A 25,169-nucleotide genomic window follows, 5' to 3' on the forward strand; every position below is an offset into this window, starting at 1 on the left:
TCCTGCATGTTCAGGCCCCGATCACTCAAAATCTTTTTCACTCCATGTTTCCACCTCCAATTTGGTCTCCCACTTCTCCTCGTTCCCTCCACCTCCGACACATACATCCTCTTGGTGAATCCCTAAAATTTATATATTATTTTTTTTTTTTATTATACTTTGTCGCTGTCTCCCGCGTTTCGAGGTAGCGCAAGGAAACAGACGAAAGAAATGGCCCAACCCCCCCCATACACATGTATATACATACGTCCACACACGCAAATATACGTACCTACACAGCTTTCCATGGTTTACCTCAGACGCTTCAAATGCCCCGATTCAATCCACTGACAGCACGTCAACCCCGGTATACCACATCGCTCCAATTTACTCTAATCCTTGCCCTCCTCTCACCCTCCTGCATGTTCAGGCCCCGATCACACAAAATCTTTTTCACTCCATCTTTCCACCTCCAATTTGGTCTCCCTCTTCTCCTCGTTCCCTCCACCTCCGACACATATATCCTCTTGGTCAACCTTTCCTCTCTTAATACCTTTTTCACTTCCGCTTCCATGGTTCCATCCGCTGCCAGATCCACTCCCAGATATCTAAAACACTTCACTTCCTCCAGTTTTTCTCCATTCAAACTCACCTCCCAGTTGACTTGACCCTCAACCCTACTGTACCTAATAACCTTGCTCTTATTCACATTTACTCTTAACTTTCTTCTTCCACACACTTTACCAAACTCAGTCACCAGCTTCTGCAGTTTCTCACATGAATCAGCCACCAGCGCTGTATCATCAGCGAACAACAACTGACTCACTTCCCAAGCTCTCTCATCCCCAACAGACTTCATACTTGCCCCTCTTTCCAAAACTCTTGCATTTACCTCCCTAACAACCCCATCTATAAACAAATTAAACAACCATGGAAACATCACACACCCCTGCCGCAAACCTACATTCACTGAGAACCAATCACTTTCCTCTCTTCCTACACGTACACATGCCTTACATCCTCGATAAAAACTTTTCACTGCTTCTAACAACTTTCCTCCCACACCATATATTTTAATACCTTCCACATAGCATCTCTATCAACTCTATCATATGCCTTCTCCAGATCCATAAATGCTACATACAAATCCATTTGCTTTCCTAAGGACAAGAGCAAGGGAAGGAGTAGCAATACTCCTGAAACAGGAGTTGTGGGAGTATGTGATAGAATGTAAGAAAGTAAATTCTTGATTAATATGGGTAAAACTGAAAGTTGATGGAGAGAGGTGGGTGATTATTGGTGCATATGCACCTGGGCATGAGAAGAAAGGTCATGAGAGGCAAGTGTTTTGGGAGCAGCTAAATGAGTGTGTTAGTGGTTTTGATGCACGAGACCGGTTTATAGTGATGGGTGATTTGAATGCAAAGGTGAGTAATGTGGCAGTTGAGGGAATAATTGGTATACATGGGGTGTTCAGTGTTGTAAATGGAAATGGTGAAGAGCTTGTAGATTTATGTGCTGAAAAAGGACTGATGATTGGGAATACCTGGTTTAAAAAGCGAGATATACATAAGTATACGTATGTAAGTAGGAGAGATGGCCAGAGAGCGTTATTGGATTACGTGTTAATTGACAGGCGTGCAAAAGAGAGACTTTTGGATGTTAATGTGCTGAGAGGTGCAACTGGAGGGATGTCTGATCATTATCTTGTGGAGGCTAAGGTGAAGATTTGTATGGGTTTTCAGAAAAGAAGAGTGAATGTTGGGGTGAAGAGGGTGGTGAGAGTAAGTGAGCTTGGGAAGGAGACCTGTGTGAGGAAGTACCAGGAGAGACTGAGTACAGAATGGAAAAAGGTGAGATCAATGGAAGTAAGGGGAGTGGGGGAGGAATGGGATGTATTTAGGGAATCAGTGATGGAGTGCGCAAAAGATGCTTGTGGCATGAGAAGAGTGGCTGGTGGGTTGATTAGAAAGGGTAGTGAGTGGTGGGATGAAGAAGTAAGAGTATTAGTGAAAGAGAAGAGAGAGGCATTTGGACGATTTTTGGAGGGAAAAAATGCAATTGAGTGGGAGATGTATAAAAGAAAGAGACAGGAGTTCAAGAGAAAGGTGCAAGAGGTGAAAAAAAGGGCAAATGAGAGTTGGGGTGAGAGAGTATCATTAAATTTTAGGGAGAATAAAAAGATGTTCTGGAAGGAGGTAAATAAAGTGCGTAAGACAAGGGAGCAAATGGGAACTTCAGTGAAGGGCGCAAATGGGGAGGTGATAACAAGTAGTGGTGATGTGAGAAGGAGATGGAGTGATTATTTTGAAGGTTTGTTGAATGTGTTTGATGATAGAGTGGTAGATATAGGGTATTTTGGTCGAGGTGGTGTGCAAAGTGAGAGGGTTAGGGAAAATGATTTGGTAAACAGAGAAGAGGTAGTGAAAGCTTTGCGGAAGATGAAAGCCGGCAAGGCAGCAGGTTTGGATGGTATTGCAGTGGAATTTATTAAAAAAGGGGATGACTGTATTGTTGACTGGTTGGTAAGGTTATTTAATGTATGTATGACTCATGGTGAGGTGCCTGAGGATTGGCGGATTGCGTGCATAGTGCCATTGTATAAAGGCAAAGGGGATAAGAGTGAGTGCTCAAATTACAGAGGTATAAGTTTGTTGAGTATTCTTGGTAAATTATATGGGAGGATATTGATTGAGAGGGTGAAGGCATGTACAGAGCATGAGATTGGGGAAGAGCAGTGTGGTTTCAGAAGTGGTAGAGGATGTGTGGATCAGGTGTTTGCTTTGAAGAATGTATGTGAGAAATACTTAGGGCCAGGTGAGGATATTCCCTCAAAGGCCCAGTCCTCTGTTCTTAACGCTACCTCGCTATCGCGGGAAATGGCGAATAGTATGAAAAAAAAAAAAAAAAAAAATATATATATATATATATATATATTTTTTTTTTTTTTTTCCAAACTATTCACCATTTCCCGCGTTAGCGAGGTAGCGTTAAGAACAGAGGACTGGGCCTTTTTCAGAATATCCTCACCTGGCCCCCTCTGTTCCTTCTTTTGGAAAATTAAAAAAAAAAAAATGAGAGGGGAGGATTTCCAGCCCCCCGCTCCCTCCCCTTTTAGTCGCCTTCTACGACACGCAGGGAATACGTGGGAAGTATTCTTAATCCCCTATCCCCAGGGATATATATATATATATATATATATATATATATATATATATATATATATATATATATATTTTTTTTTTTATACTTTGTCGCTGTCTCCCGCGTTTGCGAGGTAGCGCAAGGAAACAGACGAAAGAAATGGCCCAACCCCCCCCCATATACATGTATATACATACGTCTACACACGCAAATATACATACCTACACAGCTTTCCATGGTTTACCCCAGACGCTTCACATGCCTTGATTCAATCCACTGACAGCACGTCAACCCCGGTATACCACATCGCTCCAATTCACTCTATTCCTTGCCCTCCTTTCACCCTCCTGCATGTTCAGGCCCCGATCACACAAAATCTTTTTCACTCCATCTTTCCACCTCCAATTTGGTCTCCCTCTTCTCCTTGCTCCCTCCACCTCCGACACATATATCCTCTTGGTCAATCTTTCCTCACTCATCCTCTCCATGTGCCCAAACCACTTCAAAACACCCTCTTGTGCTCTCTCAACCACGCTCTTTTTATTTCCACACATCTCTCTTACCCTTACGTTACTCACTCGATCAAACCACCTCACACCACACATTGTCCTCAAACATCTCATTTCCAGCACATCCATCCTCCTGCGCACAACTCTATCCATAGCCCACGCCTCGCAACCATACAACATTGTTGGAACCACTATTCCTTCAAACATACCCATTTTTGCTTTCCGAGATAATGTTCTCGACTTCCACACATTCTTCAAGGCCCCCAGAATTTTCGCCCCCTCCCCCACCCTATGATCCACTTCCTCTTCCATGGTTCCATCCGCTGCCAGATCCACTCCCAGATATCTAAAACACTTCACTTCCTCCAGTTTTTCTCCATTCAAACTCACCTCCCAATTGACTTGACCCTCAACCCTACTGTACCTAATAACCTTGCTCTTATTCACATTTACTCTTAACTTTCTTCTTCCACACACTTTACCAAACTCAGTCACCAGCTTCTGCAGTTTCTCACATGAATCAACCACCAGCGCTGTATCATCAGCGAACAACAACTGACTCACTTCCCAAGCTCTCTCATCCCCAACAGACTTCATACTTGCCCCTCTTTCCAAAACTCTTGCATTTACCTCCCTAACAACCCCATCCATAAACAAATTAAACAACCATGGAGACATCACACACCCCTGCCGCAAACCTACATTCACTGAGAACCAATCACTTTCCTCTCTTCCTACACGTACACATGCCTTACATCCTCGATAAAAACTTTTCACTGCTTCTAACAACCTTCCTCCCACACCATATATTCTTAATACCTTCCACAGAGCATCTCTATCAACTCTATCATATGCCTTCTCCAGATCCATAAATGCTACATACAAATCCATTTGCTTTTCTAAGTATTTCTCACATACATTCTTCAAAGCAAACACCATATATATATATATATATATATATATATATATATATATATATATATATATATATATATATATATATATTTATATATTATGTATATATATATATATATATGCTTCTGGCTGCTCCTTCCCAAAGTTTAAGTGTGGATACTGGCCACTCTTGTATTGACCTTTCTAATGTGTCCTTCCTTCCCCAGGCAGCAAAGCCATGGAATTATCTTCCTCTTTCATATATCCCTCTTCCTTTAATATTTCTGTTTGTGAATCACATGTACAAGCACCTGCAGAATCTGTATTAATGTCTTCAATGTTTTTCTCCTGCTGTTTTTTTCACCTGATATGGCCTTTGATTTGGTTATGTTTTGTCTGTGCCTTTTACATCATTTAATCAAGGAGTGTAATTTTCATAGGTCACTTGTTTTTAATGATTTCTATGAAATAATCATGTGCAGTATGGAAGTACAATATATAACAAATTTTCACCTTTCCAGTCCTGCAGGTTGGGACAATGACAAAAAGATTGCAATCCTTTATGAAAACATGCACACAATGAATCCTGATGACTACTACACAGATGTTATAGTCAAGCCTCCGGTGGTGCGCAAGGTAAGAGTTTACTTATTACATATTACAACTTTTTTCTATGTAGTGCTTAATTACCTTTCCTGCTTTAGCAGTGTTGCTAAGGGTTAGCTCTTCATTTTTGATTAGTGAATGCATGTATCCGAAGTTGTCTTGGTGGAAACCATAGTGGGAAAGTTTTAGTTTGTTACACTTGGATAAGCTTAGCATCTTTAGTTTCCCTTTAATAGCTTCCGGAATAAGAGATTGATGTCATTTTTGGCAAGACATTATAGAAAAGGTAAGTGTAAGACATTTGCTTTACCCATACTTGTAAAGTTGTTCCTCTTGGTGGGAGAAAATTGCCAGAATTCTTAACTTTCAAACAATTCCTCTTGGTTTGAATTTAGAATTTGAAAAATTTATTCTCAAGAGAATAGAAACCGTATCCACAAAAGTTTAACCTCAAGAGAAAAGGGATCCCATCCACAGTACATATTGATGTATCACCTGCATTGCAATAATATCAGTTATAATTGATGACTCATTTTTAGGCAGTATTATGTACACATTCCTGAAGACTTTAACAACCTCATTAATGCTTTTTAGATACATGACAGCATTACTGATCATATAAATTCCATTGTCTAAACATAGATATTGTGTTTAAATCTGGAGTATAATGCTCAAGGATATCCTTTTCCCCTGTAAAAGACACCCTACATTTTTTATGTTCGGCCTCAAAACTTACTCCATATTTCCATCCACTCCTGTATTTCTGCTAAAATGAAGTGCTGATGTCTACCCTTCTTTCACTGTGTAAGGTATCTTACAAGTTTGCTTCCTCCACAAGTTCTGTTTATTTATCCATGTTTAAGCTCAGTGTTATAAGGCCTTTTTCTTGATTTCTCTAGTATTTTTATATGATATACTTTCATTTCTTTTTCCATAGCCAGAGGTTAAACCGTAATGTGACATTCATTTTTTTAATTTCATTTCTAGATAGAAGTTTCAGTTTTCTAAATTGTTTCTTACATTTTTCATATGTATATATATATATATATATATATATATATATTTTTTTTTTTTTTTTTTTTATACTTTGTCGCTGTCTCCCGCGTTTGCGAGGTAGCGCAAGGAAACAGACGAAAGAAATGGCCCAACCCCCCCCATACACATGTACATACACACGTCCACACACGCAAATATACATACCTACACAGCTTTCCATGGTTTACCCCGGACGCTTCACATGCCTTGATTCAATCCACTGACAGCACGTCAACCCCTGTATACCACATCGCTCCAATTCACTCTATTCCTTGCCCTCCTTTCACCCTCCTGCATGTTCAGGCCCCGATCACACAAAATCCTTTTCACTCCATCTTTCCACCTCCAATTTGGTCTCCCTCTTCTCCTCGTTCCCTCCACCTCCGACACATATATCCTCTTGGTCAATCTTTCCTCACTCATTCTCTCCATGTGCCCAAACCATTTCAAAACACCCTCTTCTGCTCTCTCAACCATGCTCTTTTTATTTCCACACATCTCTCTTACCCTTACGTTACTTACTCGATCAAACCACCTCACACCACACATTGTCCTCAAACATCTCATATCCAGCACATCCATCCTCCTGCGCACAACTCTATCCATAGCCCACGCCTCGCAACCATACAACATTGTTGGAACCACTATTCCTTCAAACATACCCATTTTTGCTTTCCGGGATAATGTTCTCGACTTCCACACATTTTTCAAGGCTCCCAAAATTTTCGCCCCCTCCCCCACCCTATGATCCACTTCCGCTTCCATGGTTCCATCCGCTGACAGATCCACTCCCAGATATCTAAAACACTTCACTTCCTCCAGTTTTTCTCCATTCAAACTCACCTCCCAATTGACTTGACCCTCAACCCTACTGTACCTAATAACCTTGCTCTTATTCACATTTACTCTTAACTTTCTTCTTCCACACACTTTACCAAACTCCGTCACCAGCTTCTGCAGTTTCTCACATGAATCCGCCACCAGCGCTGTATCATCAGCGAACAACAACTGACTCACTTCCCAAGCTCTCTCATCCCCAACAGACTTCATATATATATATATATATATATATATATATATATATATATATATATATATATATATATATATATTTTAGATATATATATATATTTTTTTTTTTTTTTTTTAAACTATTCGCCGTTTCCCGCGTTAGCGAGGTAGCGTTAAGAACAGAGGACTGGGCCTATGAGGGAACATCCTAACCTGGCCCCCTTCTCTGTTCCTTCTTTTGGAAAAAAAAAAAGAGGGGAGGATTTCCAGCCACCCGCTCCCTCCCCTTTTAGTCGCCTTCTACGACACGCAGGGAATACGAGGGAAGTATTCTTTCTCCCCTAACCCCAGGGATAATATATATATATATATATATATATATATATATATATATATATATATATATATATATATATATATATATATATTTTTTTTTTTGCTTTGTCGCTGTCTCCCGCGTTTGCAAGGTAGCGCAAGGAAACAGACGAAAGAAATGGCCCAACCCAACCCCATACACATGTATATACATACATCCACACACGCAAATATACGTACCTACACAGCTTTCCATGGTTTACCCCAGATGCTTCAAATGCCCCGTTTCAATCCACTGACAGCACGTCAACCCCGGTATACCACATCGCTCCAATTCACTCTATTCCTTGCCCTCCTTTCACCCTCCTGCATGTTCAGGCCCCGATCACACAAAATCTTTTTCACTCCATCTTTCCACCTCCAATTTGGTCTCCCTCTTCTCCTCGTTCCCTCCACCTCCGACACATATATCCTCTTGGTCAACCTTTCCTCACTCATTCTCTCCATGTGCCCAAACCATTTCAAAACACCCTCTTCTGCTCTCTCAACCACGCTCTTTTTATTTCCACACATCTCTCTTACCCTTACGTTACTTACTCGATCAAACCACCTCACACCACACATTGTCCTCAAACATCTCATATCCAGCACATCCATCCTCCTGCGCACCACTCTATCCATAGCGCATGCCTCGCAACCATACAACATTGTTGGAACCACTATTCCTTCAAACATACCCATTTTTGCTTTCCGAGATAATGTTCTTGACTTCCACACATTCTTCAAGGCTCCCAGAATTTTCGCCCCCTCCCCCACCCTATGATCCTCTTCCGCTTCCATGGTTCCATCCGCTGCCAGATCCACTCCCAGATATCTAAAACACTTTACTTCCTCCAGTTTTTCTCCATTCAAACTTGCCTCCCAATTGACTTGACCCTCAACCCTACTGTACCTAATAACCTTGCTCTTATTCACATTTACTCTTAACTTTCTTCTTTCACACACTTTACCAAACTCAGTCACCAGCTTCTGCAGTCTCTCACATGAATCAGCCACCAGCGCTGTATCATCAGCGAACAACAACTGACTCACTTCCCAAGCTCTCTCATCCCCAACAGACTTCATACTTGCCCCTCTTTCCAAAACTCTTGCATTTACCTCCCTAACAACCCCATCCATAAACAAATTAAACAACCATGGAGACATCACACACCCCTGCCGCAAACCTACATTCACTGAGAACCAATCACTTTCCTCTCTTGCTACACGTACACATGCCTTACATCCTCGATAAAAACTTTTCACTGCTTCTAACAACTTTCCTCCCACACCATATATTCTTAATACCTTCCACAGAGCATCTCTATCAACTCTATCATATGCCTTCTCCAGATCCATAAATGCTACATACAAATCCATTTGCTTTTCTAAGTATTTCTCACATACATTCTTCAAAGCAAACACCTGATCCACACATCCTCTACCACTTCTGAAACCACACTGCTCTTCCCCAATCTCATGCTCTGTACATGCCTTCACCCTCTCAATCAATACCCTTCCATATAATTTCCCAGGAATACTCAACAAACTTATACCTCTGTAATTTGAGCACTCACTCTTATCCCCTTTGCCTTTGTACAATGGCACTATGCACGCATTCCGCCAATCCTCAGGCACCTCACCATGAGTCATACATACATTGAATAACCTTACCAACCAGTCAACAATACAGTCACCCCCTTTTTTAATAAATTCCACTGCAATACCATCCAAACCTGCTGCCTTGCCGGCTTTCATCTTCCACAAAGCTTTTACTACCTCTTCTCTGTTTACCAAATCATTTTCCCTAACCCTCTCACTTTGCACACCACCTCGACCAAAACATCCTATATCTGCCACTCTATCATCAAACACATTCAACAAACCTTCAAAATACTCACTCCATCTCCTTCTCACATCACCACTACTTGTTATCACCTCCCCATTTGCGCCCTTCACTGAAGTTCCCATTTGCTCCCTTGTCTTACGCACTTTATTTACCTCCTTCCAGAACATCTTTTTATTCTCCCTAAAATTTATTGATACTCTCTCACCCCAACTCTCATTTGCCCTTTTTTTCACCTCTTGCACCTTTCTCTTGACCTCCTGTCTCTTTCTTTTATACATCTCCCACTCAATTGCATTTTTTCCCTGCAAAAATCGTCCAAATGCCTCTCTCTTCTCTTTCACTAATACTCTTACTTCTTCATCCCACCACTCACTACCCTTTCTAATCAACCCATCTCCCACTCTTCTCATGCCACAAGCATCTTTTGCGCAATCCATCACTGATTCCCTAAATACATCCCATTCCTCCCCCACTCCCCTTACTTCCATTGTTCTCACCTTTTTCCATTCTGTACTCAGTCTCTCCTGGTACTTCCTCACACAAGTCTCCTTCCCAAGCTCACTTACTCTCACCACCCTCTTCACCCCAACATTCACTCTTCTTTTCTGAAAACCCATACAAATCTTCACCTTAGCCTCCACAAGATAATGATCAGACATCCCTCCAGTTGCACCTCTCAGCACATTAACATCTAAAAGTCTCTCTTTCGCGCGCCTGTCAATTAACACGTAATCCAATAACGCTCTCTGGCCATCTCTCCTACTTACATAAGTATACTTATGTATATATATATATATTCTTTTTCTTTCTTTTAAACTATTCGCCATTTCCCGCATTAGCGAGGTAGCGTTAAGAACAGAGGACTGGGCCTTTTTTGGAATATCCTCATCTGGCCCCCTCTGTTCCTTCTTTTAGAAAATTAAAAAAAAAAAAAAGAGAGGGGAGGATTTCCAGCCCGCTGCTCCCTCCCTTTTTAGTCGCCTTCTACAACATGCAGGGAATACGTGGGAAGTATTCTTAATCCCCTATCCCCAGGGATAATATATATATATATATATATATATATATATATATATATATATATATATATATATATATTCTTTTTTTCTTTTAAACTATTCGCCATTTCCCGCATTAGCGAGGTAGCGTGTATATGTGTGTGTATGTGTGTATATGTGTGTGTATGTATATATATATATTATCCATGGGGATAGGGGTGAAAGAATACTTCCCACGCATTCCCTACGTGTTGTAGAAGGCGACTAGAGGGGACGGGAGCGGGGGGCCAGAAATCCTCCCCTCGTATTTTTTAACTTTCTAAAAAAAATGGGAAACAGAAGGAGTCACGCGGGGAGTGCTCATACTCCTCGTAGACTCAGGTTGGGGTGTCTAAATGTGTGTGGATGTAACCAAGATGTGAAAAAAGGAGAGATAGGTAGTATGTTTGAGGAAAGGAACCTGGATGTTTCGGCTCTGAGTGAAACGAAGCTCAAGGGTAAAGGGGAAGAGTGGTTTGGGAATGTCTTGGGAGTAAAGTCAGGGATTAGTGAGAGGACAAGAGCAAGGGAAGGAGTAGCAGTACTCCTGAAACAGGAGTTGTGGGAGTATGTGAAAGAATGTAAGAAAGTAAATTCTCGATTAATATGGGTAAAACTGAAAGTTGATGGAGAGAGATGGGTGATTATTGGTGCATATGCACCTGGGAATGAGAAGAAAGATTATGAGAGGCAAGTGTTTTGGGAGCAGCTGAATGAGTGTGTTAGTGGATTTGATGCACGAGACCGGGTTATAGTGATGGGTGATTTGAATGCAAAGGTGAGTAATATGGCAGTTGAGGGAATAATTGGTATACATGGGGTGTTCAGTGTTGTAAATGGAAATGGTGAAGAGCTTGTAGATTTATGTGCTGAAAAAGGACTGGTGGTTGGGAATACCTGGTTTAAAAAGCGAGATATATGTAAGTGTACGTATGTAAGGAGAGATGGCCAGAGAGCGTTATTGGATTGCGTGTTAATTGACAGGCGCGCGAAATAGAGACTTTTGGATGTAAATGTGCTGAGAGGTGCAACTGGAGGGATGTCTGATCATTATCTTGTGGAGGCTAAGGTGAAGATTTGTATGGGTTTTCAGAAAAGAAGAGTGAATGTTGGGGTGAAGAGGGTGGTGAGAGTAAGTGAGCTTGGGAAGGAGACTTGTGTGAGGAAGTACCAGGAGAGACTGAGTACAGAATGGAAAAAGGTGAGAACAATGGAAGCAAGGGGAGTGGGGGAGGAATGGGATGTAATTAGGGAATCAGTGATGGATTGCGCAAAAGATGCTTGTGGCATGAGAAGCGTGGGAGGTGAGTTGATTAGAAAGGGTAGTGAGTGGTGGGATGAAGAAGTAAGATTATTAGTGAAAGAGAAGAGAGAGGCATTTGGACGATTTTTGCAGGGAAAAAATGCAATTGAGCAAAAATATGTATGTTTGAAGGAATAGTGGCTCCAACAATGTTGTATGGTTGCGAGGCGTGGGCTATGGATAGAGTTGTGCGCAGGAGGGTGGATGTGCTGGAAATGAGATGTTTGAGGACAATGTGTGGTGTGAGGTGGTTTGATCGAGTAAGTAATGTAAGGGTAAGAGAGATGTGTGGAAATAAAAAGAGTGTGGTTGAGAGAGTAGAAGAGGGTGTTTTGAAATGGTTTGGGCACATGGAGAGAATGAGTGAGGAAAGATTGACCAAGAGGATATATATGTGTCTGAGGTGGAGGGAACGAGGAGAAGTGGGAGACCAAATTTTAGGTGGAAAGATGGAGTGAAAAAGATTTAGAGTGATCGTGGCCTGAACATGCAAGAGGGTGAAAGGCGGTCAAGGAATAGAGTGAATTGGATCGTTGTGGTATACCAGGGTTGATGTGCTGTCACTGGATTGAATCAGGGCATGTGAAGCATCTGGTGTAAACCATGGAAAGCTGTGTGGAGCCTGGATGTGGAAAGGGAGCTGTGGTTTTGGGCATTATTGCATGACAGCTAGAGACTGTTGTCTTTTCCTAGCACTACCTGCACATGTGAGGGGGGAGGGGGATGGTATTCCATGTGTGGCGAGGTGGCGATGGGAATGAATAAAGGCAGCCAGTGTGAATTGTGTGCATGGGTATATGTGTATGTGTCTGTGTGTGTACATATATATGTAATTTGAGATGTATAGGTATGTATATTTGCGTGTGTGGACGTGTGTGTATATACATGTGTATGGGGGTGGGTTGGGCCATTTCTTTTGTCTGTTTCCTTGCGCTACCTCGTAACTGCGGGAGACAGCGACAAAGCAAAAAAAAAAAAAAAACTCATTTCTTAAGAACAAAATAATTTTCTCATATTACTGTTTGGTTGTAAAGAGGTATTTCATTTTAGGGAACTGATCTGGCAAAGAGCATTAGGGCAAAATGATCTTTGATTACCAATGAGTCTTTATGTTATATCAAGCATTGATCTACCATCTCATTTGAACATGTTTTGTGCAAGAGTGGTGCTATACACCAAGTTATTCTGGTATATTTTGGTTAATCCTAAGTGCTGTTACTGTTTTGGTAGTTAAGAGGTATTTAGTTTTGGGAGATTGATCTGGGAAGGAGCTTTTGGGCAAAACAATCTTTGATTACCTATGAGTCTTTATTTTACATTGAACATTGTTCTACCAGCTCATTTGAACAAGTTTTGTGCAAGATCAATGCTATACACCATGTTATTCTGGTATATTTTGAATGATTTTAAAGTGCTGTTATTGTTTTAATGGTGAAGAGGTATTTCATTGTGGGAAACTGATCTGGCACAGAACATTTGGGCAATGTGAACTTTGATGACCTGTGAGGCTTTATTTTATATCATTGTTTTGCCATTTCATTTGGGCAAGATGGATGTTATACACCATGTTATTCTGGTATATTTTGGACAATTTTAAGTGCTGATTTCTGCCCCTCATTCACCACAAGCTTCTTTTCTTTTCCTGTGGTAAATTAAGGACTCTATCAATTGTTTCTTGGATGGTTTTTGTTCTTATATGCTGTTCTTTTGTTTCATAAGAAGGAAATGTTTTTTCCATTTGATGGTATACATTGTGCTCTCCTGGTATATTTTTGCATATTCTAAGTTTTGTCTACATATTGTCTGTATCCTGTATTTATTTGGTAGATGGCTACCTGGTCACAAAATGGAATGCCATCTGAAAATTTCTCAACTTACTTTTGCTTATCAGGTAGTTTCTTGGAATGCTTCCATAGTGTTTATTGATTGATCCATGTACCCTATCCCTGGGGATAGTGGAGAAAGAATACTTCCCACGCATTCCTCATGTGTCGTAGAAGGCGACTAAAGGGGATGGGAGCGGGGGGGCTGGAAACCCTCCCCTCCTTGTATTTTAACTTTCTCAAAGGGGAAACAGAAGAAGGAGTCACACGGGAGTGCTCATCCTCCTCGAAGGCTCAGATTGGGGTGTCTAAATGTGTGTGGATGTAACCAAGATGAGATAAAAGGAAAGATATGTAGTATGTTTGAGGAAAGGAACCTGGATGTTTTGGCTCTGAGTGAAACGAAGCTCAAGGGTAAAGGGGAAGAGTGGTTTGGGAATGTCTTGGGAGTAAAGTCAGGAGTTAGTGAGAGCACAAGAGCAAGGGAAGGAGTAGAACTACTCCTAAAACAGGAGTGGTGGGAGTATGTGATAGAGTGTAAGAAAGTAAACTCTAGATTGATATGGGTAAAACTGAAAGTTGATGGAGAGAGATGGGTGATTATTGGTCCATATGCTTCTGGGCATGAGAAAAAAGATCATGAGAGGCAAGTGTTTTGGGAGCAGCTGAGTGAGTGTGTTAATAGTTTTGATGCACGAGACCGGGTTATAGTTATGGGTGATTTGAATGCAAAGGTGAGTAATGTGGCAGTTGAGGTAATAATTGGTGTACATGGGATATTCAGTGTTGTAAATGTAAATGGTGAAGAGCTTGTAGATTTATGTGTTGAAAAAGGACTGGTGATTCGGAATACCTTGTTTAAAAAGAGAGATATACATAAGTATATGTATGTTTGTAGGATAGATGGCCAGAGAGCATTACTGGATTACATGTTAATTGATAGGCATGCAAAAGAGAGACTTTTGGATGTTAATGTGCTGAGAGGTGCAATTGGAGGGATGTCTGATCATTATCTTGTGGAAGCGAAGGTGAAGATTTGTAGAGGTTTTCAGAAAAGAAGAGAGAATGTTGGGGTGAAAAGAGTGGTGAGAGTAAGTGAGCTTAGGAAGGAGACTTGTGTGAGGAAGTACCAAGAGAGACTGAGTACAGATTGGAAAAAGGTGAGAACAAAGGACGTAAGGGGAGTGGGTGAGGAATGGGATGTATTTAGGGAAGCAGTGATGCAAAAGATGCTTGTGGCATGAGAAGTGTGGGAGGTAGGCAGATTAGAAAGGGTAGTGAGGGTGGGATGAAGAAGTAAGATTATTAATGAAAGAGAAGAGAGGCATTTGGACAATTTTTGCAGGGAAATAATGCAAATGAGTGGGAGATGTGTAAAAGAAAGAGGCAGGAGGTCAAGAGAAATGTGTAAGAGGTGAAAAAGAGGGCAAATAAGAGTTGGGGTGAGATAGTATCATTAAATTTTAAGGAGAATAAAAAGATGGTTTGGAAGGAGGTAAATAAAGTGTGTAAGACGAGGGAACAAATGGGAACTTCAGTGAAGGGGGCTAATGGAAAACAAAAATGGGTATGTTTGAAGCAATAGTAGTTCCAACAATGTTATATGGTTGTGAGGCGTGGGCTATAGATAGAGTTGTGCAGAGAAGGGTGGATGTGCTGGAAATGAGATGTTTGAGGACAATATGTGGTGTGAGGTAGTTTGATCGAGTAAGTGATAATAGTGTAAGAGAGATGTGTGGTAATAAAAAGAGTGTGGTTGAGAGAGCAGAAGAGGGTGTTTTGAAATGGTTTGGTCACATGGAGAGAGTGAGTGAGGGAAGATTGACCAAGAGGATATATGTCAGTGGTGGAGGGAACGAGGAGAAGTAGGAGACCAAATTGGAGGTGGAGAGATGTATTGAAAAAGAGTTTGAGTGAATGTTATCTGAACATGCAGGAGGGTGAAAGCCGTTCAAGGAATAGAGTGAATTGGAATGATGTGGTATACCTGGATTGATGTGATGTCAGTGCATTCAACCAGGGCATGTGAAGCATCTGGGGTAAACCATGGAAAGTTTTGTGGGGCCTCGATATGGAAGGGGAGTTGTTGTTTCGATGTATTATACATAACAGCTAGAGACTGTGTGTGAACGAATGCATTCTTTGTTGTCTTTTCCTAGTACTCCCTCGTGCACATGCAGGGGAAGAGAATTTTCATTTCATGTGTGGTGGGTTGGCGACAGGAATGAATAAGGCAGACAGTATGAATTATGTACATATTCTAAATATATATATATGGGGATGAGGGTGAAAGAATACTTCCCACGTATTTCCCACGTGTTGTAGACTAAAAGGGGTGGGAGTGGCGGGCTGGAACCCTCCCATTTATTTGAATTTCTAAAAAGGGAAACTGAAGGAGTCAAGTGGGGAGGGATCATCCTCCTTGAAGGCTCAGATTGGGGTATCTGAATGTTTGTGAATGTAACCGAGATGAGAAGAAAGGAGAGATAGGTAGTATGTTGAGGAGAGAAACCTGGATGTTTTGGCTGAGTAGGGTAAAGTGGAAGAGTGTTTTGGGAAAGTCTTGGGAGCACTGTCATAGGTTGGTGATAGGACAAGTGCTAAGAAAGGAGTGGCACTACTCCTGATGCAGGAGTTGCGGGAGTATGTGATAGTGCATAAGAAAAAATATTCTGGATTGATTTTGGTAAAACTGAAAATGGATGGAGATAGAGAGGGGTGAGTATTTGTGCCCATGCACCTAGTCATGAGAAGAACAATCATGAGAAGAAGGATCCTGAGAGGCAAGTGTTTTGGAAGCAGATGAGTGAGTGTGTTAGCAGCTTTGATGCATTAGATTGGGTTATAGTGATGGGTGATTTGATTGTGAAGATGAGGAATGTGGCAGTTGAGGGTATGATTGTTGTACATGAGGTTTTCAGTGTTGTAAATGGAAATGTTTGTGAGAAGGAGAGATGGTCAAAGGGCCTTACTGGAATACGTGTTAATTGATAGGCCTGTAAAAGAGAGACTTTTGGATGTTAATGTAATGAGAGGGGCAGCTGAAGGGATTCTGATCGCTATCTTATGGAGGCGAAGGTGAAGATTTGTAGAGGTTCCAGAAAAGAAGAGAGAATGTTTGGGAGAGTGTTGAGAGTAAGTGAGCTTGGAAAGGAGACTTGTATAAGGAAGTACCAGGAGTGTAGAATCGCAAAAGGTGAGACTAATTGACGAGAGGGAAATGGGTGAGGAATGGGATGCATTTAGGGAAGTAGTGATGGCTTGCACAGATGTATGTTGCATGAGAAAGGTGGGAGTTGGGCAGATGAGAAAGGGTAGTGAATGATGGGATGAAAAAGTAAGATTGTTAGTGAAAGAGAAAAGAGAGGTGTTTGGACAATACTTGCAGGGAAGTATTGCAAATGACTGAGAGATGTATATAAGTAAATGGCATGGGATCGAGAAAGTTGCAAGAAGTGAAAAAGAGGGCAAATGTGAAAGTATCATTGAATTTTTGGGAGAATGAAAAGATGTTTTGGAAGGAGGTAAATAAATTGAGTAAGACCAGATATCAAATGGGAACGTCGGTGATTGGGGCAAGTGGGAAGGTACTAACAGGTAGTGATGACGTGAGAAGGAGATGGAGTGAGTGTTTTGAAGGTTTGTTGAATGTGATTGATGATAGATTGGCAGATATAGTGTTTTGGTTGGGGTGGTATATGAAATGAGAGGGTGAGGGAGAATGGTTTTGTAAAGAGAGAAGAGGTAGTGAAAGCTTTGCGGAAGATGAAATCTGACAAAGCGGTGGGTTTGGATGGTATTGCAGTGGAATTTATAAATAAAATGAGTGATTGTGTTGTTGATTGGTTGGTAAGGATATTCAATGTTGTATAGATCATGGTGAAGTACCTGAGGATTGGTGGAATGCATGCATAGTACCATTGTACAAAGGCAAAGGGGATAAAGGTGATTGTTCAAACTACAGAGGCAAAAGTTTGTTAACTATTCCTGGGAAATTATATGGGAAGATATTGATTGAGAGGGTAAAGGCATGTACAGAGCATCAGATTGGGGAGAGCAGTGTGGTTTGAGAAGTGGTAGAGGATGTGTGGATCAGGTGTTTGCTTTGAAGAATGTATGAGAGAAATTCTTAGAAAAACAGATGGTTCGTATGTAGCATTTATGGATCTAGAGATGGCATATGATAGGGTTGATAGAAACGCTTTGTTGAAGGTTTTAAGAGGTTATGGTGTGGGAGTTAAGTTGCTAGAAGCCGTGAAAAGTTTTTACCAAAATTTTTTAGGCCCTTACATGCACATATATATACACGCATATATCAACATATGTTTTGGAAAGAGGGGCAAGTATGAATGTTTTGGAAAGAGGGGCAAGTATGAAGTCTGTTGGGGATAAGAGAGCTTGGGAAGTGAGTCAGTTGTTGTTCGCTGATGATACAGCGCTGGTGGCTGATTCATGTGAGAAACTGCAGAAGCTGGTGACTGAGTTTGGTAAAGTGTGTGAAATAAGAAAGTTAAGAGTAAATGTGAATAAGAGCAAGGTTATTAGGTACAGTAGGGTTGAGGGTCAAGTCAATTGGGAGGTAAGTTTGAATGGAGAAAAACTGTAGGAAGTAAAGTGTTTTAGATATCTGGGAGTGGATCTGGCAGCGGATGGAACCATGGAAGCGGAAGTGGATCATAGGGTGTGGGAGGGGGCGAAAATCCTGGGAGCCTTGAAGAATGTGTGGAAGTCGAGAACATTATCTCGGAAAGCAAAAATGGGTATGTTTGAAGGAATAGTAGTTCCAACAATGTTGTATGGTTGCGAGGCGTGGGCTATGGATAGAGTTGTGCGCAGGAGGATGGATGTGCTGGAAATGAGATGTTTGAGGACAATGTGTGGTGTGAGGTGGTTTGATTCGAGTAAGTAACGTAAGGGTAAGAGAGATGTGTGGAAATAAAAAGAGCGTGGTTGAGAGAGCAGAAGAGGGTGTTTTGAAATGGTTTGGGCACATGGAGAGAATGAGTGAGGAAAGATTGACCAAGAGGATATATGTGTCGGAGGTGGAGGGAACGAGGAGAAGTGGGAGACCAAATTTTAGGTAGAAAGATGGAGTGAAAAAGATTTTGTGTGATCGGGGCCTGAACATGCAGGAGGGTGAAAGGAGGGCAAGGAATAGAGTGAATTGGAGCGATGTGGTATACCGGGGTTGACGTGCTGTCAGTGGATTGAATCAGGGCATGTGAAGCGTCTGGGGTAAACCATGGAAAGCTGTGTAGGTATGTATATTTGCGTGTGTGGACGTATGTATATACATGTGTATGGGGGTGGGTTGGGCCATTTCTTTTGTCTGTTTCCTTGCGCTACCTCGCAAACATGGGAGACAGCGACAAAGCAAAAAAAAAAAAGAAAAAAATTTATATATATATATATATATATATATATATATATATATATATATATATATATATATATATATATATATATATATTTTTTTTTTTTTTTTTTTTTTTTTTATACTTTGTCGCTGTCTCCCGCGTTTGCGAGGTAGCGCAAGGAAACAGACGAAAGAAATGGCCCAACCCCCCCCCATACACATGTACATACACACGTCCACACACGCAAATATTCATACCTACACAGCCTTCCATGGTTTAAAAAGCGAGATATACATAAGTATACTTATGTAAGTAGGAGAGATGGCCAGAGAGCGTTATTGGATTACGTGTTAATTGACAGGCGTGCGAAAGAGAGACTTTTGGATGTTAATGTGCTGAGAGGTGCAACTGGAGGGATGTCTGATCATTATCTTGTGGAGGCTAAGGTGAAGATTAGTATGGGTTTTCAGAAAAGAGGAGTGAATGTTGGGGTGAAGAAGGTGGTGAGAGTAAGTGAGCTTGGGAAGGAGACCTGTGTGGGGAAGTACCAGGAGAGACTGTGTACAGAATGGAAAAAGGTGAGAACAATGGAAGTAAGGGGAGTGGGGGAGGAATGGGATGTATTTAGGGAATCAGTGATGGATTGCGCAAAAGATGCTTGTGGCATGAGAAGAGTGGGAGGTGGGCTGTTTAGAAAGGGTAGTGAGTGGTGGGATGAAGAAGTAAGAGTATTAGTGAAAGAGAAGAGAGAGGCATTTGGACGATTTTTGCAGGGAAAAAATGCAATTGAGTGGGAGAAGTATAAAAGAAAGAGACAGGAGGTCAAGAGAAAGGTGCAAGAGGTGAAAAAAAGGGCAAATGAGAGTTGGGGTGAGAGACTATCAGTAAATTTTAGGGAGAATAAAAAGATGTTCTGGAAGGAGGTAAATAAGGTGCGTAAGACAAGGGAGCAAATGGGAACTTCAGTGAAGGGCGTAAATGGGGAGGTGATAACAAGTAGCGGTGATGTGAGAAGGAGATGGAATGAGTATTTTGAAGGTTTGTTGAATGTGTCTGATGACAGAGTGGCAGATATAGGGTGTTTTGGTCGAGGTGGTGTGCAAAGTGAGAGGGTTAGGGAAAATGATTTGGTAAACAGAGAAGAGGTAGTAAAAGCTTTGCGGAAGATGAAAGCCGGCAAGGCAGCAGGTTTGGATGGTATTGCAGTGGAATTTTATATATATATATATATATATATATATATATATATATATATATATATATATATATATGTATATATACGTGTTAATTGACAGGCGCACGAAAGAGAGACTTTTGGATGTTAATGTGCTGAGAGGTGCAACTGGAGGGATGTCTGATCATTATCTTGTGGAGGCTAAGGTGAAGATTTGTATGGGTTTTCAGAAAAGAAGAGTGAATGTTGGGGTGAAGAGGGTGGTGAGAGTAAGTGAGCTTGGGAAGGAGACTTGTGTGAGGAAGTACCGGGAGAGACTGAGTACAGAATGGAAAAAGGTGAGAACAATGGAAGTAAGGGGAGTGGGGGAGGAATGGGATGTATTTAGGGAATCAGTGATGGTTTGCTCAAAAGATGCTTGTGGCATGAGAAGAGTGGGAGGTGGGTTGATTAGAAAGGGTAGTGAGTGGTGGGATGAAGGAGTAAGAGTATTAGTGAAAGAGAAGAGAGAGGCATTTGGACGATTTTTGCAGGGAAAAAATGCAATTGAGTGGGAGATGTATAAAAGAAAGAGACAGGAGGTCAAGAGAAAGGTGCAAGAGGTGAAAAAATGGGCAAATGAGAGTTGGGGTGAGAGAGTATCATTAAATTTTAGGGAGAATAAAAAGATGTTCTGGAAGGAGGTAAATAAAGTGCGTAAGACAAGGGAGCAAATGGGAACTTCAGTGAAGGGCGCGAATGGGGAGGTGATAACAAGTAGTGGTGATGTGAGAAGGAGATGGAGTGAGTATTTTGAAGGTTTGTTGAATGTGTTTGATGATAGAGTGGCAGATATAGGGTGTTTTGGTCGAGGTGGTGTGCAAAGTGAGAGGGTTAGGGAAAATGATTTGGTAAACAGAGAAGAGGTAGTAAAAGCTTTGAGGAAGATGAAAGCCGGCAAGGCAGCAGGTTTGGATGGTATTGCAGTGGAATTTATTAAAAAAGGGGGTGACTGTATTGTTGACTGGTTGGTAAGGTTATTTAATGTATGTATGACTCATGGTGAGGTGCCTGAGGATTGGCGGAATGCGTGCATAGTGCCATTGTACAAAGGCAAAGGGGATAAGAGTGAGTGCTCAAATTACAGAGGTATAAGTTTGTTGAGTATTCCTGGGAAATTATATGGGAGGGTATTGATTGAGAGGGTGAAGGCATGTACAGAGCATCAGATTGGGGAAGAGCAGTGTGGTTTCAGAAATGGTGAGGATGTGTGGATCAGGTGTTTGCTTTGAAGAATGTATGTGAGAAATACTTAGAAAAGCAAATGGATTTGTATGTAGCATTTATGGATCAGGAGAAGGCATATGATAGAGTTGATAGAGATGCTCTGTGGAAGGTATTAAGAATATATGGTGTGGGAGGCAAGTTGTTAGAAGCAGTGAAAAGTTTTTATCGAGGATGTAAGGCATGTATACGTGTAGGAAGAGAGGAAAGTGATTGGTTCTCAGTGAATATAGGTTTGCGGCAGGGGTGTGTGATGTCTCCATGGTTGTTTAATTTGTTTATGGATGGGGTTGTTAGGGAGGTGAATGCAAGAGTTTTGGAAAGAGGGGCAAGTATGAAGTCTGTTGGGGATGAGAGAGCTTGGGAAGTGAGTCAGTTGTTGTTCGCTGATGATACAGCGCTGGTGGCTGATTCATGTGAGAAACTGCAGAAGCTGGTGACTGAGTTTGGTAAAGTGTGTGAAATAAGAAAGTTAAGAGTAAATGTGAATAAGAGCAAGGTTATTAGGTACAGTAGGGTTGAGGGTCAAGTCAATTGGGAGGTGAGTTTGAATGGAGAAAAACTGTAGGAAGTGAAGTGTTTTAGATATCTGGGAGTGGATCTGGCAGCGGATGGAACCATGGAAGTGGAAGTGGATCATAGGGTGGGGGAGGGGGCGAAAATTCTGGGAGCCTTGAAGATTGTGTGGAAGTCGAGAACATTATCTCGGAAAGCAAAAATGGGTAAGTTTGAAGGAATAGTGGTTTCAACAATGTTGTATGGTTGCGAGGCATGGGCTATGGATAGAGTTGTGCGCAGGAGGATGGATGTGCTGGAAATGAGATGTTTGAGGACAATGTGTGGTGTGAGGTGGTTTGATCGAGTAAGTAACGTAAGGGTAAGAGAGATGTGTGGAAATAAAAAGAGCGTGGTTGAGAGAGCAGAAGAGGGTGTTTTGAAATGGTTTGGGCACATGGAGAGAATGAGTGAGGAAAGATTGACCAAGAGGATATATGTGTCGGAGGTGGAGGGAACGAGGAGAAGAGGGAGACCAAATTGGAGGTGGAAAGATGGAGTGAAAAAGATTTTGTGTGATCGGGGCCTGAACATGCAGGAGGGTGAAAGGAGGGCAAGGAATAGAGTGAATTGGATCGATGTGGTATACCGGGGTTGATGTGCTGTCAGTGAATTGAATCAAGGCATGTGAAGCGTCTGGGGTAAACCATGGAAAGCTGTGTAGGTATGTATATTTGCGTGTGTGGACGTATGTATATACATGTGTATGGGGGTGGGTTGGGCCATTTCTTTTGTCTGTTTCCTTGCGCTACCTCGCAAACGTGGGAGACAGCGACGAAGCAAAAAAAATATATATATATATATATATATATATATATATATATATATATATATATATATATATATATATATATGTTGTATGGTTGCGAGGCGTGGGCTATGGATAGAGTTGTGCGCAGGAGGATGGATGTGCTGGAAATGAGATGTTTGAGGACAATGTGTGGTGTGAGGTGGTTTGATCGAGTGAGTAACGTAAGGGTAAGAGAGATGTGTGGAAATAAAAAGAGCGTGGTTGAGAGAGCAGAAGAGGGTGTTTTGAAGTGGTTTGGGCACATGGAGAGGATGAGTGAGGAAAGATTGACCAAGAGGATATATGTGTCGGAGGTGGAGGGAACAAGGAGAAGAGGGAGACCAAATTGGAGGTGGAAAGATGGAGTGAAAAAGATTTTGTGTGATCAGGGCCTGAACATGCAGGAGGGTGAAAGGAGGGCAAGGAATAGAGTGAATTGGAGCGATGTGGTATACCGGGGTTGACGTGCTGTCAGTGGATTGAAGCAGGGCATGTGAAGCGTTTGGGATAAACCATGGAAAGCTGTGTAGGTATGTATATTTGCGTGTGTGGACGTATGTATATACATGTGTATGGGGGGGGGGGGGGTTGGGCCATTTCTTTCGTCTGTTTCCTTGTGCTACCTCGCAAATGCGGGAGACAGCGAGAAAGTATAATAAAAAAAAAAATATATATATATATATATATATATATATATATATATATATATATATATATATATATATATATATATATATATCCACACACGCAAATATACATACCTATACATCTCAATGTACACATATATATACACACACATACATATACATATATACACATATACATAATTCATAGTCTGCCTTTATTTGTTCCCATCGCCACCCCGCCACACATGGAATAACATCCCCCTCCCCCCTCATGTGTGCGAGGTAGGGCTAGGAAAAGACAACAAAGGCCCCATTCGTTCACACTCAGTCTCTACCTGTCATGTAATAATGCACCGAAACCACAGCTCCCTTTTCACATCCAGGCCCCACACAACTTTCCATGGTTTACCCCAGACGCTTCACATGCCCTGGTTCAATTCATTGACAGCACGTCGACCCCGGTATACCACATCGTTCCAATTCACTCTATTCCTTGCACGCCTTTCACCCTCCTGCATGTTCAGGCCCTGATCACTCAAAATCTTTTTCACTCCATCTTTCCACCTAAAATTTGGTCTCCCACTTCTCCTCGTTTCCTCCACCTCTGACACATATATCCTCTTTCTCAATCTTTCATCACTCATTCTCTCCTTGTACCAAACCATTTAAAAACACCCTCTTCTGCTCTCTCAACCACACTCTTTTTATTTCCACATATCTCTCTTACCCTTACATTACTTACTCGATCAAACCACCTCACACCACATATTGTCCTCAAACATCTCATTTCCAGCACATCCACCCTCCTGCGCACAACTCTATCCATAGCCCACGCCTCGCAACCATACAACATTGTTGGAACCACTATTCCTTCAAACATATCTATTTTTGCTTTCCGAGATAATGTTCTCGACTTCCAAACATTCTTCAATGCTCCCAGAATTTTCGCCCCCTCCCCCACCCTATGATTCACTTCCGCTTCCATGGTTCCATCCGCTGCCAGATCCACTCCCAGATATCTAAAACACTTTACTTCCTCCAGTTTTTCTCCATTCAAACTTACCTCCCAATTGACTTGACCCTCAACCCTACTATACCTAATAACCTTGCTCTTATTCACATTTACTCTTAACTTTCTTCTTTCACACAATTTACCAAACTCACTCACCAGCTTCTGCAGTTTCTTGCATGAATCAGCCAACAGCGCTGTATCATCAGCGAACAACAACTGACTCACTTCCCAAGCTCTCTCATCCCCAACAGACTTCATACTTGCCCCTCTTTCCAAAACTCTTGCATTCACCTCCCTAACAACCCCATCCATAAACAAATTCAACAACCATGGAGACATCACACACCACTGCCGCAAACCTACATTCACTGAAAACCAATCACTTTCCTCTCTTCCTACACGTACACATGCCTTACATCCTCGATAAAAACTTTTCACTGCTTCTAACAACTTGCCTCCCACACCATATATTCTTAAAACCTTCCACAGAGCATCTCTATCAACTCTATCATATGCCTTCTCCAGATCCATAAATGCTACATACAAATCTATTTGTTTTTCTAAGTATTTCTCACATACATTCTTCAAAGCAAACACCTGATCCACACATCCTCTACCACTTCTGAAACCACACTGCTCTTCCCCAATCTCATGCTCTGTACATGCCTTCACCCTCTCAATCAATACCCTCCCATATAATTTACCAGGAATACTCAACAAACTTATACCTCTGTAATTTGAGCACTCACTCTTATCCCCTTTGCCTTTGTACAATGGCACTATGCATATATATATATATATATTATTTATTATTTTTTTTTTATTATACTTTGTCGCTGTCTCCAGCG

At 41.5% G+C, this 25,169-nt stretch overlaps 1 protein-coding gene across 4 annotated transcripts in view; it reads left to right on the plus strand.

Annotated features, from left to right (window-relative positions):
* The window catches only part of LOC139758189 (cytoplasmic dynein 1 light intermediate chain 2-like), a 391,163-nt gene that overhangs the window by 123,344 nt on the left and 242,650 nt on the right, over positions 1-25,169 (plus strand). For all 4 annotated transcript variants that reach the window (XR_011714787.1, XR_011714788.1, XM_071679406.1 and 1 more), the window contains exon 3: positions 5,048-5,162. Coding sequence is in view for 2 of the 4 variants with exons in the window: in XM_071679406.1 (XP_071535507.1) it covers positions 5,048-5,162 (115 nt within the window). In the remaining 2 variants the exon portion in view is untranslated. The remainder of the gene's footprint in view (positions 1-5,047; positions 5,163-25,169) is intronic.

This window comes from Panulirus ornatus, chromosome 29 (genome assembly GCF_036320965.1).
Source record: "Panulirus ornatus isolate Po-2019 chromosome 29, ASM3632096v1, whole genome shotgun sequence".
Taxonomy (NCBI): domain Eukaryota; kingdom Metazoa; phylum Arthropoda; class Malacostraca; order Decapoda; family Palinuridae; genus Panulirus; species Panulirus ornatus.